The sequence below is a fragment of the Odocoileus virginianus genome, unplaced genomic scaffold (genome assembly GCF_023699985.2).
Source record: "Odocoileus virginianus isolate 20LAN1187 ecotype Illinois unplaced genomic scaffold, Ovbor_1.2 Unplaced_Contig_9, whole genome shotgun sequence".
Classification (NCBI taxonomy): Eukaryota; Metazoa; Chordata; class Mammalia; order Artiodactyla; family Cervidae; genus Odocoileus; species Odocoileus virginianus.
Window position 1 is genome coordinate 1,976,840 of NW_027224326.1, and position 15,363 is coordinate 1,992,202.

At 40.8% G+C, this 15,363-nt stretch overlaps 1 protein-coding gene across 4 annotated transcripts in view; it reads left to right on the top strand.

Moving 5' to 3' along the window:
• Positions 1-15,363, top strand: part of PLEKHB2 (pleckstrin homology domain containing B2) — a 46,039-nt gene that overhangs the window by 15,632 nt on the left and 15,044 nt on the right. For 3 of the 4 annotated variants that reach the window (XM_070463926.1, XM_070463927.1, XM_070463924.1), the window contains 4 exons: positions 1,696-1,848; positions 3,180-3,282; positions 8,010-8,049; positions 9,279-9,368. In XM_070463926.1, coding sequence (XP_070320027.1) covers positions 1,696-1,848; positions 3,180-3,282; positions 8,010-8,049; positions 9,279-9,368 — 386 coding nt within the window. The remainder of the gene's footprint in view (positions 1-1,695; positions 1,849-3,179; positions 3,283-8,009; positions 8,050-9,278; positions 9,369-15,363) is intronic. The other variant, XM_070463925.1, reaches the window with a different exon arrangement.

Below are 15,363 nucleotides of genomic sequence, written 5' to 3' on the forward strand. Positions count from 1 at the left end.
CTTGCTAGCATTCTGTATTATTAATGGCTGACCTGAGGTTCTTAAGTCTACCCAAGCTGAGCTGGTGTATTACTATGGAGGTACTGCTTGCTGTAGGAAATGGCTATCTCATCTAGGAATTGAACAGTGATGAGATTCTGAAATACTGGAGTCTTCAATTATAGGTTAAGATTTGACCTGAGGGAGTGCATTTACCTAAAACCAAATCTTTTTTTATCTCCAGAAGGACTCTGGAGAAGAGACTCAGTTCTTTCCCTGTGAGACTGAGTTCGTTTTCTTAGACTCATCTCTGTGGGCCTGGCAGTCTAGTTTAGGATTCTGCAGTCAGGGCTTTGATGGCCGGTGTGATGCGTGGCTGGCACTCCGCAGCCTAGTGATTACACCTGTCTGTATTTGGGTGGCTCTCTTCAGTAGTTTTTGCACAGCTCAGGTGCTGCCAGTCAAATAGATAGTGGATGCCAGTTATTTATCAATTTGGGCAAGTGCTGTGGTTGCCCCTCTCAGCAAGGTGGGTGCTTGATAGTGGTCAAAGAAATTCGGAAGGCAGCTGTGATGAATATTCTTTTGATACCTGCAGTGGACGTGGGAGATACGGAGAGACACATGCAATGGAATTTGTGCCCATTGGCCAAGAATTGGGATCTATAGAAACAAAAGACTAGGTATAGATAGGTATAGATATGGCGCAGGGATGACCTTTAGTTTTCCTTTTTGGCTGACAGGAAATTAGAGTTTTGTGAAGTTAAATGCCTAGTCCAAGATGACAGATGAAAGGAGAACAGCATCGAAACATGTATATCATCTAGGGTGAAACAGATCACCAGCCCAGGCTGGATGCATGAGACAAGTGCTCGGGCATGGTGCACTGGGAAGACCCAGAGGAATCGGGTGGAGAGGGAGGTGGGGGGGGGGGGGGATCGGGATGGGGAATACATGTAAATCCATGGCTGATTCATGTCAATGTATGACAAGGGAACCACTGCAATGTTGTGAAGTGATTGGCCTCCAACTAATAAAAAAAAATAAAAAATAAAAATAAAAAAAAAAAGAAAGGATGCATTCTCACAAACTGATAGACTGTGATGGGATGCATGCTGGATGGGAGAGCCAGGCTCTGGGAGTGGGTGTGTCCAGCATCTGAGCCTGCCTCTGCATAGCCTCAGGCAGGGAGACTCTCCCTGCACTGTGGGCTGTGAGGGAAGGTGAATGTTAGAGAAAAGTATATATGAAGCCCTTTCAAGAAAAAGGGAGATATTTTCCAGAAGAGGAAGGTATTACTGTTATTTCTAAGTAGAGAGTTTATGGTCCAACATTTTCTAATCAATCTAGCAGTTAGATACTGCTCAGAAAGTTTAGATATACCACATGGAGAGTTAAATGGTAGACATGTTTCATTAGCTCAAAATTTATTCAGCTTTTTTTTTCTTCTTTTATGTTTTGAAACTTAAGTTGGCAGCGTTCTCAGTAGGAGTTAAATTCTCATCTTAGCGTATGCTGCCTGCAGCCCTGGTGCAGCATGAGTGTTCATGCACTCCGGGCCTGCTCTCACCTCCATTTTCATAGACTGCCCTGGGCAGGCATATGCAGGTATACTTTTGGGGCAGGAGGAAAGTTTCTTTTGTTTCTGTTACCTGTGAGTCAGAGGACAAAGTCCTTGCTTTTCCACTCAAAGCCAACATTTCCACTTTTTTTCAGGTACTATTTTGAAGCGCTGGAAGAAGAATTGGTTTGACCTGTGGTCAGATGGTCACCTGATCTATTATGATGACCAGACTCGGCAGAGTGTAGAAGATAAGGTCCACATGCCAGTGGACTGCATCAACATCCGCATGGGACATGAATGTCGGGGTAGGTGGTTTGCAGTGTTCAGCTTGTGTCACCTACCCGTCCCCATTCTTGGTGGGAGTGATTCCTCTTTCTTGGCCATTTTGCTTTCATTTACAGATCAGAGAAGGGTTTCATATAGGCAGAGGTAACCAGATGAAACCAGACACCTGGATTATAACCCATATGGACCGGCAGATTAATTTTCTCCTCTGAATAGATCCATCAGTCCACATTTCTGTTCTCTCTCATGAAGAAAGTGGTGGAGAACTAAGGACTCAGAGTGCTGGGAACCCCAGGAAGGATGGAGCTACTCTAGGTAGTTAGATTTTGTGACTCAGAAACTGGCTTATTGATAACAGCTCCAGTTTCTAAAAATCTGATGTCTTTCCCGGAGTTACCTCTTATATAAATTTCGAAGGAATAGGTTTTTAATAAGCACAGACTTTTCTGTTTCTAATTAATGGCATATGTGGACTTCCCTGTTTGTTTTATTAGCTCTGGAGTACAGTGTTCACTGTAGTAACCATTGGTGTTACAACATCCTGCCCATATAAGTTCTTGAAACACAAGTTTCTATGGACTACTTGTTGAAATTCTTACTTGAACCAGGCTCAGATGTCATAGGTCTTATACTTCTTGGTGTACACAGATATACTTTATTTCTTTTTATGAGTTTTTTTGTTTTAAAAAAATATTTATTTATTTTGGTTGTGTCAAGTCTTAGCTGCCGCACGTGGGATCTTTGTTGCCGGGTATTTTGTTGCAGCATGCAGACTTCTCTCTAGTTGTGGTGCATGAGCTGTAGAGTGTGTGGGCTTAGCAATTGTGGTGTACAGTCTCTCTGGTTGTGCCACACGGGCTTTTGCTCGGGCTTAGTTGCCCCGTGGCATGTGGGATCTTAGTTCCCTAACCAGGAATCAAACCCCCATTCCCCTGCATTGGAAGACAGATTCTTAACCACTGGACCACCAGAGAAGTCCCAGAGATACTGTGAACATCTGATTTTCACTTCTAAAGCAGTGATGTAGTTTGATGCTTCCTGTGAATAAAAGAAGTAAGTATTCTAGTAACTGATGCTTCACAACACTTTTCATTGTGCTTATTCTCCTAATGTCTGGGCTGTTCTGTGTATTAGCATATGTGGATGCCCTCTTGAAGAGGCTTTCTTGTTTCTCCTGCAGGAAGTTTAACTAGTACGGAGTAATGATTCATGTGTTTGGTTCTGTAGGGCAGAACAAAGATGTTTTATAATTACAATGTTCTGAAGTACTGGTCCTTTGCTTATCTGAGCTATTAAGAAGAAATCCTTGGGGGAAAAAAGTGGTGTTAATATTTGTATATATTTTTTATAGATATTCAGCCACCAGATGGAAAGCCAAAAGACTGTATGCTGCAGATTGTTTGCCGGGATGGAAAAACCATCAGTCTTTGTGCAGAAAGCACAGATGATTGTTTGTAAGTTTTTTCTGATGTGTTTAACTTAAAAAGTACTTTCTGTTTTAATTTCCAGTTTCAGGAAAGGAAAAGGATGGGTGTTAAGTTTTCCTTTAGGCAGCAGAATAAGTGACTTAGAGGTGTGTGAAAGAAATGTTAACAGTGTCTTAGTCCATGTCTGATGCCCTGATGCTAGCTTCTGCCTCTGCAGTGTCCTTATATAGTGAGTATGGCAGAAAGTATTAGATATAGTCACTTTGCATTCTTTTCTCATTACTAGATGTGAATTGGATGATGGGCATGGCTAAGTGGGTTCTTTTTTTCTTTTTTTAAGTGGGTTCTTAAATCGTGATTTTTTTTGGCTGTGCTGTCAGGCTTGTGGGATATTAGTTCCCTAACCAGTAATCAGACCTGGGCCCACAGCAGTGAGAATGCAGAATCCTAACCTGTGGACTAGCAAGGGATTACCGTTAAATCTTCTTATTGTAATGTAAATATCTTTTTAAATAGCCCTGACATCTGTATTATATAGCCTTTTCCATCTTTTGATGGTTCTTACTCCCATTTGCTCCCTCTGAAGAAAGAGTATAGAAATACAAGAAGGAAAGCCCAAGTTCACTAGTTCTCATCCCTTAACATCCCATAACATCCAATTAATGTAGGACGAGAATCTTGAAAACTCTGATTTTTTTTTTTTTTTCTGTCCACACTTTACCACTACCATAGGTTAACTCTGGACATTTGAGAAGTCATTAACAGAGATTATAATAATATCCCTGTATATTAAAATATTCATATGTATATACATTTTTATAAAATCCAGGTGGCCAGTTTGTTAGAGTGCCTGACCCTGCATTGTACATATATGCTTACCCTCAATATAGGCATGCTAAACTCTAGGGTTTAATTTAAATGCCAGATGTAGTTTCTTTTTTACATTCTTATTTAGGGAATGATAAATGTCACTTTCTGGAAGAGGTGTAGCTCTCATAAAGACAAATGGAGAAATGAACACATCTAGCCAGTTTGCTACTTTTTTATAAATTGGATCTATATATATTTTTACTAGTTAATCATTTAAGCTTATGTATATTGAATACTTACTTTGAACTGGGCTCTGTGCTGACTGCTTTATATATGTTGTTTAATCCTCACTTTATAAAGTGGATTGTTGTTGTCCAGTCGCTCAGTTGTGTCCGACTCTTTGTGACTCCATGGACTGCAGCACACCAGCCTTCCCTGTCCTTCACTGTCTCCCAGAGTTTGCTCAGACTCATGTCCATGGAGTTGATGATGCCATCCAGCCATCTCATCCTCTGTCAGCCCCTTTTACTCCTGCCTTGCTTTCCCAGCATCAGCGTCTGTTCCACGGGGTCGCCTCTTTGCATCAAGTGGCCAAAATATCGGAGCTTCAGCATCAGTCCTTCCAATGAATATTTCATGAATATTGATTTCCTTTAGGATTAACTGGTTTGATCTCCGTGCTATCCAAGACACTCTCAAGAGTCTTCTCCAGCACCACAGTTTGAAGCAATAGTTCTTTGAGCTCAGCTTTCTTTATGGTCCAACTCTCATGTCTGTACATGACTACTGGAAAAGCCATAGCTTTGACTAGATGGAACTTTGTTGACGAAGTGAGGTCTCTGCTTTTAGTATGCTGTCTGGATTTGTCATAGCTTTCCTTCCAGAGACCAGGCATCTTTTAATTTCATAGCTGCAGTCACTGCAGTGATTTTGGAGCATCTGGGATCTTCCTGGAGCAGGGGTTGAACCCATATCTCCTGCATTGGCAGACACATTGTCAGCCTCTGGACCACCAGGGAAGCCCCCTCCCAGCAGTTGATTCCAGCTTTGGACTCACCCACACCAGCATTTTGCATGATGTACTCTGCGTATGAGTTAAGCAAGCAGGGTGACAGCATACAGCCTTGACGTCCTCCTTCCCCAATTTTAAACCAGTCCACTGTTCCATGTCCAGTTCTAACCATTGCTTCCTGGTCTGCCTGCAGGTTTCTCAGGAGACAGATAAGGCGGTCTAGTGGTCCCCTCTCTTTAAGAATTTCCCACAGTTTGCTGTGATTGACACAAAGGTTTTGGTGTAGTCAGTGAAGCAGAAGTAGATGTTTTTCTGAAATACCTTTGCTTTTTATTATCCAGTGGCTATTGGCAGTTTGATCACTGATTCCTCTGCTTTTCTAAATCCAGCTTGTACATCTGGAAGTTCTTAGTTCATGTACTGTTGAAGCCTAGCTTGAAAGATTTTGAGCATTATCTTGCTAGCATGTGAAATGACTGCAATTGTATGGCTACCTTAGAATGGCTGTTACCAAAAAGACAAAACATAAGTTGTTGGGTGAGGATGTGGAGAAAAGGAATCCTCTGCACTTTTGGTGAGAATGTAAAGTTGTGAAGCCACTATGGAAAACAGTATGGAGGTTCCTCAAAGAAACCGAAATAGAACTAACATATGATTCTAAAATGCCACTTTTCAACATATATTTGAAAGGGATTAAATGGCTGTGTTGATGAGATAGCTGCACCCTTGTGTTTCTTGCATTATTCATAGTAGCCAACACATGGAAGCAACTTAAGTGTCTGAAGAATGAATGAATTGATAAATAAAATGATACATATACAAACACACACAGACTTGCACATGTGTGGGCAATGAACTATTAATCAACTATAAAAAAAGAAACCCTGCTTTCACAGTGTATAAATGGATCCTGAGGGCTTTATGCTAAGTGAAGTAAGTTAGAGAAAGAAAAATGACTGTATTTCTCACTTATATGAAGAATCTAAAAAAGCCAGACATGACTGAACAACTAACACTTTCATTTTCATAGAAGTCGAGAGTAGAATGGTGTTTACCTGTGGTTGAGGGAAATGGTGAGATGTTGGACAAAGGGTATAAGCTTCCAGCTGTAAGATGAGTAAGTTCTCGGCATCTCTTGTAGCAGTGATTATAATTAATAGTTCTGTCTCATATACTTGAAAGTTAAGATAGTAAATCTTAAATGTTATCACCAAAGAAGTAAAAAATTAATCAGGCGTGTAGGAGTAGAGGTACCTTATTGTAGGAATCAGTTTATGTTATATGTGATTCAGATCATCATATTGTATACCTTAAACTTAATTTGTTATATATCAGTTTCTCAAATACCAGCATTATTTTTAAGTGCAAAATACTGCTGACCTTCTAAATCTCATATGTGGAACTTTATGTAGCCATTTAAAAAAATCAAATATTAATAGATCTGTGTGTATATCATGACCTGATAAAGTATAGGTTTAGTATAGTTAATTAAGCATGGTGCATTTTACATTTATTAAAAAGTGAAGGACTTCCCTGGTGGTCCAGTGGTTAAGACTCCATGCTTCCACTGCAGGGGGCTTGGGTTCAATCCCTGGTCAGGGAACTAAGATCCCACATGACCGTGGCTCAGCAAAAATTAAAAAAAAAAAAAAAAAGGAAAAACTTTCATGTAGGTTATAGTTTAAATATTACATATGTATCAATACTGTAGATTTTTTTCTTTACATATTATATATTCCTAGTGCATGTCTTAAGTGAGTTGACTGAGTGAGTCTTGAGGCGAGGGCTAAGTTCAGTCACTCAGTTGTGTCTGACTCTTTGTGACCCCATGGACTGCAGCATGCCAGGCTTCCCTGTCCATCACCAACTCTGGAGCTTACTCAAACTCATGTCCATTGAGTCAGTGATGCCATCTAACCATCTCATCTTCTGTTGTCCCCTTCTCCTCCCGCCTTCAATCTTTCCCAGCATCAGGGTTTTTTCAAATGAGTCAGTTCTTTATATCAGGTGGCCAAAATATTGGAGTTTCAGCTTCAGCATCAGTCCTTCCAATGAATATTCAGGACTGATTTCCTTTAGGATTGACTGGTTGGATCTCCTTGCAGTCCAAGGGACTCTCAAGAGTCTTCTCCAACACCACAGTTCAAAAGCTTTAGTGCTCAGCTTTCTTTATAGTCCGGCTCCTACATCCATACATGACTACTGGAGAAATCATAGCTTTGACAGGATGGACCTTTGTTGGCAAAGTAACATCTCTGCTTTTTAATATGCTGTCTAGGTTGGTCATAACTTTTCTTCCAAGGAGCAAGTGTCTTTTAATTTCATGGTTGCAGTCACCATCTGCAGTGATTTTGGACCCCCCAAAAATAAAGTCTGTCACTGTTTCCATTGTTTTCCCATCTATTTGCCATGAAGTGATGGGACCAGATGCCATGATCTTAGTTTTCTGAATGTTGAGTTTTAAGCCAGCTTTTTCATTCTCCTCTTTCACTTTCATCAAGAGGTCCTTTAGTTCTTCTTCACTTTCTGCCATAAGGGTGGTATCATCTGCGTATATGAGGTTATTTATATTTCTCCCGGCAATCTTGATTCCAGCTTGTGCTTCATCCAGTGCAGCATTTCACTTGATGTACTCTGCATATAAGTTAAATAAGCAGGGTGACAGTATACAGCCTTGAAGTATTCCTTTCCTGATTTGAGCCAGTCTGTTGTTCCATGTCCAGTTCTTACTGTTGCTTCTTGACCTGCATACAGATTTCTCACGAGGCAGGTCAGGTGGCTGAGAACCCCACAAACAGTATGAAAAGGGCTAAAAGTCTATTATTAAAACAAGGTTTTTGAAAAATTCTGATGCCACTGCAGGTTTGAGAACCATTGAGATAGATATTGGGTTGCTGCAAATAAAGTACCTCTTTCTTTTTCTTTTCTTCAGGGCCTGGAAGTTTACACTCCAGGATTCCAGGACAAACACAGTAAGTTGCTAATAGCAGTCACTTACAATGTTTCCTCATAGTCTTGCTGTAAAAAAACAGGAGAATAGGAGGGTAAGAGGAAAATGGGGGAAGAGGGCTTTTTTTTTTTTTTTTTGGTCACTCGGCCCTGAATGAGCAAGCAGAGATAGACAGGCTGTGTTTCACTGACAGTGAGGAAGCTGGATTTTGGAAAACATTTTGGCAGGAGCCAATCTAACACAGGCACATTGATCCCAGTGTTATTTTTTAGAAATGTCTGTATCTCACAAAGATTTACAGCACTTTGAATTCTGCTGTAGTTTGCAGAGAAGGCACAAAAGGGATTACAGGGCCCTTTTCATGTATAGCATCTCAGCCTGTGAAATAGACATTTTTGAGTCTTGTACTTGTCTCTAGTTTCTTTTGACTTTAGGAGGTAACTGAGACAGTAAACCCCATTTGTAAAGGCTAGTGGTACCATCTTTGTGTCTGTCAGGGAGTCAAAGGCAGTTCCCTCTGTGGTCAGCATTTTCTTTCATTCTTCAGATAGGATTTTATTTTTTCCTTTATTTCTCTAGGAGGAAAAGAAACAGATAGATGGAGCTTTTTAAATGATTTGTACAAGTGGTAAAAGAAAGTAAAAAGACAATATTCAAATGCTATTTTTTTACTGCTTTTGTTATCTCAGGACTATTTTTCCTCCTAAGCTTACTCTAAAACTCCCATTACCTTTTCTTTGATGAAAATCCTCTTCTCAAATGAAGTTATTTAGTATTGATGATTCATAGGGACAAGAGCCAAGGTGATTCTCTATGTGGATTGTTTTTAAAGAAGCACATATATTTTTGTTTTCCACTGGGGGGTAATTTAATGAAAGATTTAAGAAGTTTTTAACATAGAAACCAGCTTGTGAGTGCAGGACATATCCCTGCCTGCTACATTTTAGACTGTAGGACTTTCATTTATGAACAGAAGGCTGTTGAGAGTGGGTAACATCTGTGAAAGGGCCTGGGTGGCCCTGGGGGCTCTGTGGCTCTCTTGGGCAGGGAGCACTTTTTTTACCCCCTGCTGGTGACTGGGGAGGACCACCCCTCTGTACCTCAGAGGGCACTGAATGCAGGGTGGCGGCAAGGAGAAGCCCATCTTGCTAGTCAGTATTTCTCAGAGAGTTGTTATATTTCCTCTTCAAAGATTCAACTTTTTGGCCTTTAATTTTTCTTTTTTCCCCCCACAATTTCTCTCCTCTCAAGGCTTATGTTGGCTCAGAAGTCATGTATGATGAGACAGCTGTGGCTTCCTCCCCACCTCCTTACACAGCGTATGCTGCGCCAACCCCTGAGGTAGGGAGCAGACCTTCACTTGACCGAATCCACCTGAGGGAAACTTGGGGTCTCTATGCTACCATCCTTTTAAAATTGAAAGAAAAAAAAAACTGAAAGAAAACTTTGAGAAATTAGAAATGTACTTGAAACCCTTTCCTTCTTTAAGCTTTTTTCTATCTTAAACAGATTATCTGTTGTCATATTTTGCTTTCATAAAACACATGCTTTATCTAATCTTCACGTTCATATTTTCAAGATAGACCCAAAAATGAATCATGGTATTAATAATATGATTCTGATGATATAAGTTTATATTTAATTTTCTTACTTGAATACTCTTTATAATCAGAAAAAAATGCTTTTTTAATTTAAGAAACAAAACCAGAACCTTAAAATCACATGCCAAATCCCTTTGGTTGTGTGCCCTAATAAGAGGTGGCAGGTGTTCAGAGCTGCATATAGAAGTCTCTGTTGTGGGAGGCACCTTTTTTTTTCTTTTTTTCACTTTTAATTTGGAAATAATTGTAGACTTAGAAGAAGTTGCAAAGATAATATGGAAAAATCTCACGTACTTTCTACCCTGTTCCCTAGCTGTTACATGGTAAATAAAATCAAAACCAGAAGTTTGAAATTGGTATAGTGTTTATATCTGGTTCTGTCATTTTGTCATGCGTGTAGATATGTATATCTACTACCTCAATCAAGATGTAAAGCTTTTATAATATCCTCTTCCTGCTGCTGCTGCTGCTGCTAAGTCGCTTCAGTCGTGTCCAACTCTGTGCGACCCCATAGATGGCAGCCCACCAGGCTCCCCCGTCCCTGGGATTCTCCAGGCAAGAACACTGGAGTGGGGTGCCATTGCCTTCTCCAGTGCATGAAAGTGAAAAGTGAAAGTGAAGTCGCTCAGTCGTGTCCGACTCTTCATGACCCCAGGGACTGCAGCCTACCAGGCTCCTCCGTCCATGGGATTCTCCAGGCAAGAGTACTGGAGTGGGGTGCCATCGCCTTCTCCGCCTCTTCCTACTACACCGTCTTACAGTCATACCCTCCTTCCCCTTCCCTAACTGCTGTCAATCACTGATTTGTTGGCCATCTGTATAATTTTGTCTTTTCCACAGTGTGTGTAAATAGAATCATATAGCCTGTGATCTTTCGAGTTTCATGTTTTTACTCAGCACAGTGCCCTTGTTTCATTTTTAAATTGCAACATTCAAATTGTAGCATGTGTCAGTAGTCTGTTCCTTTTTATTGCTGAGTGGTATGCCATGATATGAGTGTACCACATTTTATATTGAGAGACATTTACCTGTTGGGGGACATTTTGGTTGTTCTAGATTTTGGCTGTTAGCAGTAAACCTACTGTGAACACTCACGTACAGGTTGTTGTGCAGACATAAAGTTTTATTTCTCTGGAATAAATGCCCAAAAATGCAGTTGCTAAGTTGAATATATTAAAGTATATGATTAGTTTTTTAAAAAGCTGGCAAACTACTTTCCAGAATTTTTCTCCATTTCACTTTTCCATCAGTAGTTGTGAGTGAGTCATTTTTTTCTCTGTATCCCACCAGCTTTTGGTATTGTAACTATTTTTTATTTTAACTGTTCAATAGGTGTGTAGTGATATTTCTTTGTGATCTTAATTGCATTTCCCTAGTAGCCTGTGATGCTGAGCATCTTTTTATGCTTATTTGCCATCTGTATATGCTGTTCAAGTAAACTGTGTCTTCATGTCTTTTGCTCAGTTTCTAATTGTTTTAATTATTTTTTTACTGTTGAGTTTTGAGAGTGCTTATATATATGTTTGAGATTGGAATAATCCTGTCAGATATGTGATCTGTAACATATCTTTTTATCCTCTTGACAGTGCCTTTCACAGTTTTTAATACAGTGTAATTTATTAGTCTTCCCTTGTATGGACTGTGCTTTGTTGTCACATTTAACACTTCACCTGGACCATGTTTCCCAAGGTTTTCTCCTGTTATCTTCTGATAGTTCATAGTCCTCGGGTTTACATGCAAGTCATTTCCATTAGCAGTGAATTTTTTTTTAGTTTATGTATTTACTTATATTTGTTTTTGGCTGTGCTGGGTCTTCATTGCTATGTGTGGGCTTCTCTCTGTGGCAGGGGAAGGCTACTCTAACTGCAGTGCGTGGGCTCCTCATTGTGGCGACCTCTCTTGCTGTGGAGCGTGGGCTCCAGGGTACGCTGGCTTCAGCAGTTGGGGCACATGGGCTCAGCAGTTGCAGCTGCCAGGCTCTAGCATGCCCACACACACAGCACGCACGCAAGTAAAGCTTGTGCTCATGTGCTCAGTCGTGTCCGACTCTCCTGCAGCCCGTGGACTGGAGCCCTCCAGGCTCCTTCGTCCATGGGAATTCCCAGGCAGGAACACTGGGGTGGATGGCCATTTCCTTCTCCAGGGGATCTTCCTGACCCGGGGATGGAACCTGTGTCTCCCGTGTCTCCTGCGTGGCAAGTGGAATCTTTACAGCTCAGTAGTTGTGACGCATGGGCTTATTAGTCTTTTTCTTTCAATGTACGTATTACTGTGAAGTGTGTTTCTCACAGACAGCATGTCGTTTCTTGCAGGCAGCGTGTAGTCGGGTCACCCCTCATCTGACAAATTCTGTCTTGTAGTTGGTATAGTTAGGACATTTACATTTTTGTTGTGTGAGTTTAAGGTGTACTGTGTTCCTTTGAGGCCTTTGTATAGTGTAAATGAGTGCCAGTGTGGCAATGTTTATTACTTTACGTCTCTAGTCATTATATGAACTGGATCTCAAAGTTTATATAATACTTGCTTCCAAGTTTGTATCAAAACACATCAGTCATCCTTTCCTGTAGATCATTTACATATAGTGTGATTTTGATACATTAAGCATGCTGTTTTATTGTTTGTGTTTTTGGTTCTATTTTTCATGTCTCTGTTCTTTGACTTAAACCTTTTGTAAGTTATTGGAACATGTGTTATTTTGTTTTACTTACGTTTATTTTTCTCAGCTGTACCACCTTGTGGTACCTTGTGGGACCTTAGTTCCTAGTCTGGGGATGTAACCTGGGCCCTTAGCAGTCAAAGCATGGAGTCCTAACCACTGGATCCCCAGGGAATTCCCATAGAACATGTTTGAGAGTTACTTTTTGATTTATCTGTAACTTTTTGAGTTTCTCTTTGTATTTCTATTAATATTTTAGTGGTTGTTCTAGTTATTATACATATATACATGTTTTTCAGTCAAATGATCACGTTTTATCAAGTGCAGTGAAGTGTCAAGCCATTGCGTCTGTAATTGTATTTATTTATTTATTTTTGGCTGTGCTGGGTCTTTGTTGCTGCACAGGCTTTTCTCTAGTGGCACGTGGGGGCTACTCTGTAGCTGTGATGCCCCGTGATGCGCCGGCCTCTCGCTGCAGTGGCTTCTCTTGTTACAGAGCAATACCTCTGGGGTGTGGGGCATCTTGAGCTGCGGCACATGGCCTCAGTAATTGAGGCTTCTGGGCTCTAGAGCACAGGCTCAGTAGTTGTGGCGCATAGGCTTAGTTGCTCTGTGGCATGTGGGATCTTCCCAGATCAGGGATTGAACCTGTGTCTCCTACATTGGCAGATGGATTCTTTACCACTAAGCCACCAGGAGAGCCCAAACCGTTACCTCTAAAGTCCCTTTTTCTCTCTCGTTTTATGGTATCATTGTTTTAAGTATTTCTTTTACATGTATTGAGAATCAGCTGGGGTATGAAAAAATATGGCTGTCAAGCTTAGAAAAATAAAGATGTGGTTTTTTTATTATATTTACATGTATTCTGGTGTGACCATCCTTTCTTACCTCCTGATGTTTCTGGATTTCTTTTTTTATCATTTACTGTCTGTTTAGTGAACTTCCTTTGGTCATTTTCATAGGACAGATCTGCTAGCAACAGATTCTCCATTTTCCTTCATTTGAGAATGTCTCAATTTCATCTTTTTCTCTGAAGAATGTTTTTACTAGTATAGAATTCTGAGTTGACATTTCTTTCATCACTGGGAACATGTGTGCTTTATCCTTTGGCCCTCCTGATTTCTGATGAGAAATTTGCTGTCATTTGAATTCTTACCCTTAAAGGCAGTGTATGGCTTCTGCTTGCTCTCTTTGTCTTTGGTTTTCAGAAGTCTGCCTGGGAAGTGTATATTTGGGGGTTAATCTTATTTGGTGTTCATTCAGTTTCACACAGGTTTGTGTTTCTTGCTAAATTTGGGAAATTTTAAGCTATTATTTCTGGAATTTTTTTTTTTTTTAGCCCCACCCTCTTTTGTCTTCTAAAGCTAATGACACAGATGTTAGATGTCCTACATGTTTAAAAGGTTTTGATCATTTTTTTTCTTTAATCTGTTTTTTCTCTGTTCTAACTGAGTAGTTTCTACTCTTTATATTCATGTTCATTGATTATTCATCATCTCTATTTGTTGAGTCTCTTCATTGAACAATGTATTATTTTTTTATTTCTAAAATTTTTATTTGGTTATTCTTGGTATATATCTTTATATAGCTTTTGCAGAGACTTTTCTGGTTTTGTGAAGACTCCCTGTGTTTGTTTTAAATGTATTTCAGATGTGTCCTTAATCACTTACTGAAATATTTAAATGGTGCATGCTTGCTCAGTCTCTCAGTCATGTCTGACTCTTTGTGACCCCATGGATGATAGCCCGCCAGGCTTCTCTGTCCATGGAGTTTTCCAGACGAGAATACTGGAGTGGGTTGCTCTTTTCTATTCTAGGGGGTCTTCCCGACCCAGAGATTGAACCCGCATCTCCTGCAATGGCAGGTGGATTCTTTACCACTGTGTCACCTGGAAAGCCAAGGTCATTGCTACCTGTCTGTAATTTCTCTTAATGGTAGCTGCTTTAAAGTCCTTCCTAGGTAATTCCAGCATCTCTGTTATCTTGATGTTGGTCTCTTTTGTCTTTTCTCATTTCAGTTTGAGATCTTCCTGGTTCTTGGTATGACAAATTACTTTTTATTAAAACCTGGAAAATTTAAATAGTATAAGACTGAATCTATAAGTCCTGCATTTTAGCAGAGTTCCTTCTAATGCTTCTCTGGTGGGTGAGGCTTGCTTTTTCTTCCACGTAACGGGTGGAGTCCAGGATTTCCACTGGATCCCAGTTGGCTGTGGTTCCTTGTCACTGACAGCAGGGCTGCGGATTCAGGCCCTTCTCTAGGTCTCTGCTGACACCAGCCTGCCTGGGGGTTGGAGGGGCTTTTTCTGCTGTTTCCCATAAGCCTCTGTGTCGCTGCGTAGCTGTGGTTACTGGTAAGAGGTTGTGAACATACTTGTTCTCCCTTCTGTCTCTGTTGGTTCTGCTTCAGCAGGATGGGAAGGGGCGCCGTGCTTACGCTGGGCAAAGATGGGGGTTCTGGCTTCCCGCACGGTCTCCACTGGCACTGGCGTGGGACTGGGGCTGCCATGTTCCTGTCTGACAGGGGTAATATTTCCAGCCTCCCACGTGCCCTTCTCTGACACTGTTCACGACGGGTTGGGCCAGATCCTTTCTCCAAACTTGACTTCGCTGGTGGAAGTAACAGCTGTTTTTGTGTTGTTTGGCTGGAGTGGAGCAGTTATTCCCTAAAAATGGTCTCTCTCACAAGATTACCCTTTTCCTTCCCAGGTTCTTTGGGTAGACACAGCAGGCTTTCTTCGAGGCAGACAAAGAAAGGTTTGCACATGCTGACATTTCTATGTTGCCACTTCTACATTATCCAGTCTAGGATGTAGGAGGCAGAAAGAAAACCTGGGGGACTCACTGCATGTCCTTCTTAGGAAGGACCGCCTTCTCTCCACCTTTCAGAGTCTCCTTATGCTTGTTGTATGTGTAGTGTCCAGAGTTTTCAGTTGTATGTAGCAGGAAGAATAGGGAAAACATCTGCATCTATTTTATCTTCCAAAAGCATAAATCCTGTCTCCTGCTTTTGTAAGATAACAGATTGAGATCTGCATGTGTATTTGCCAGGCTGCAGCTGCTCCCTGTGCGTAGCCTTT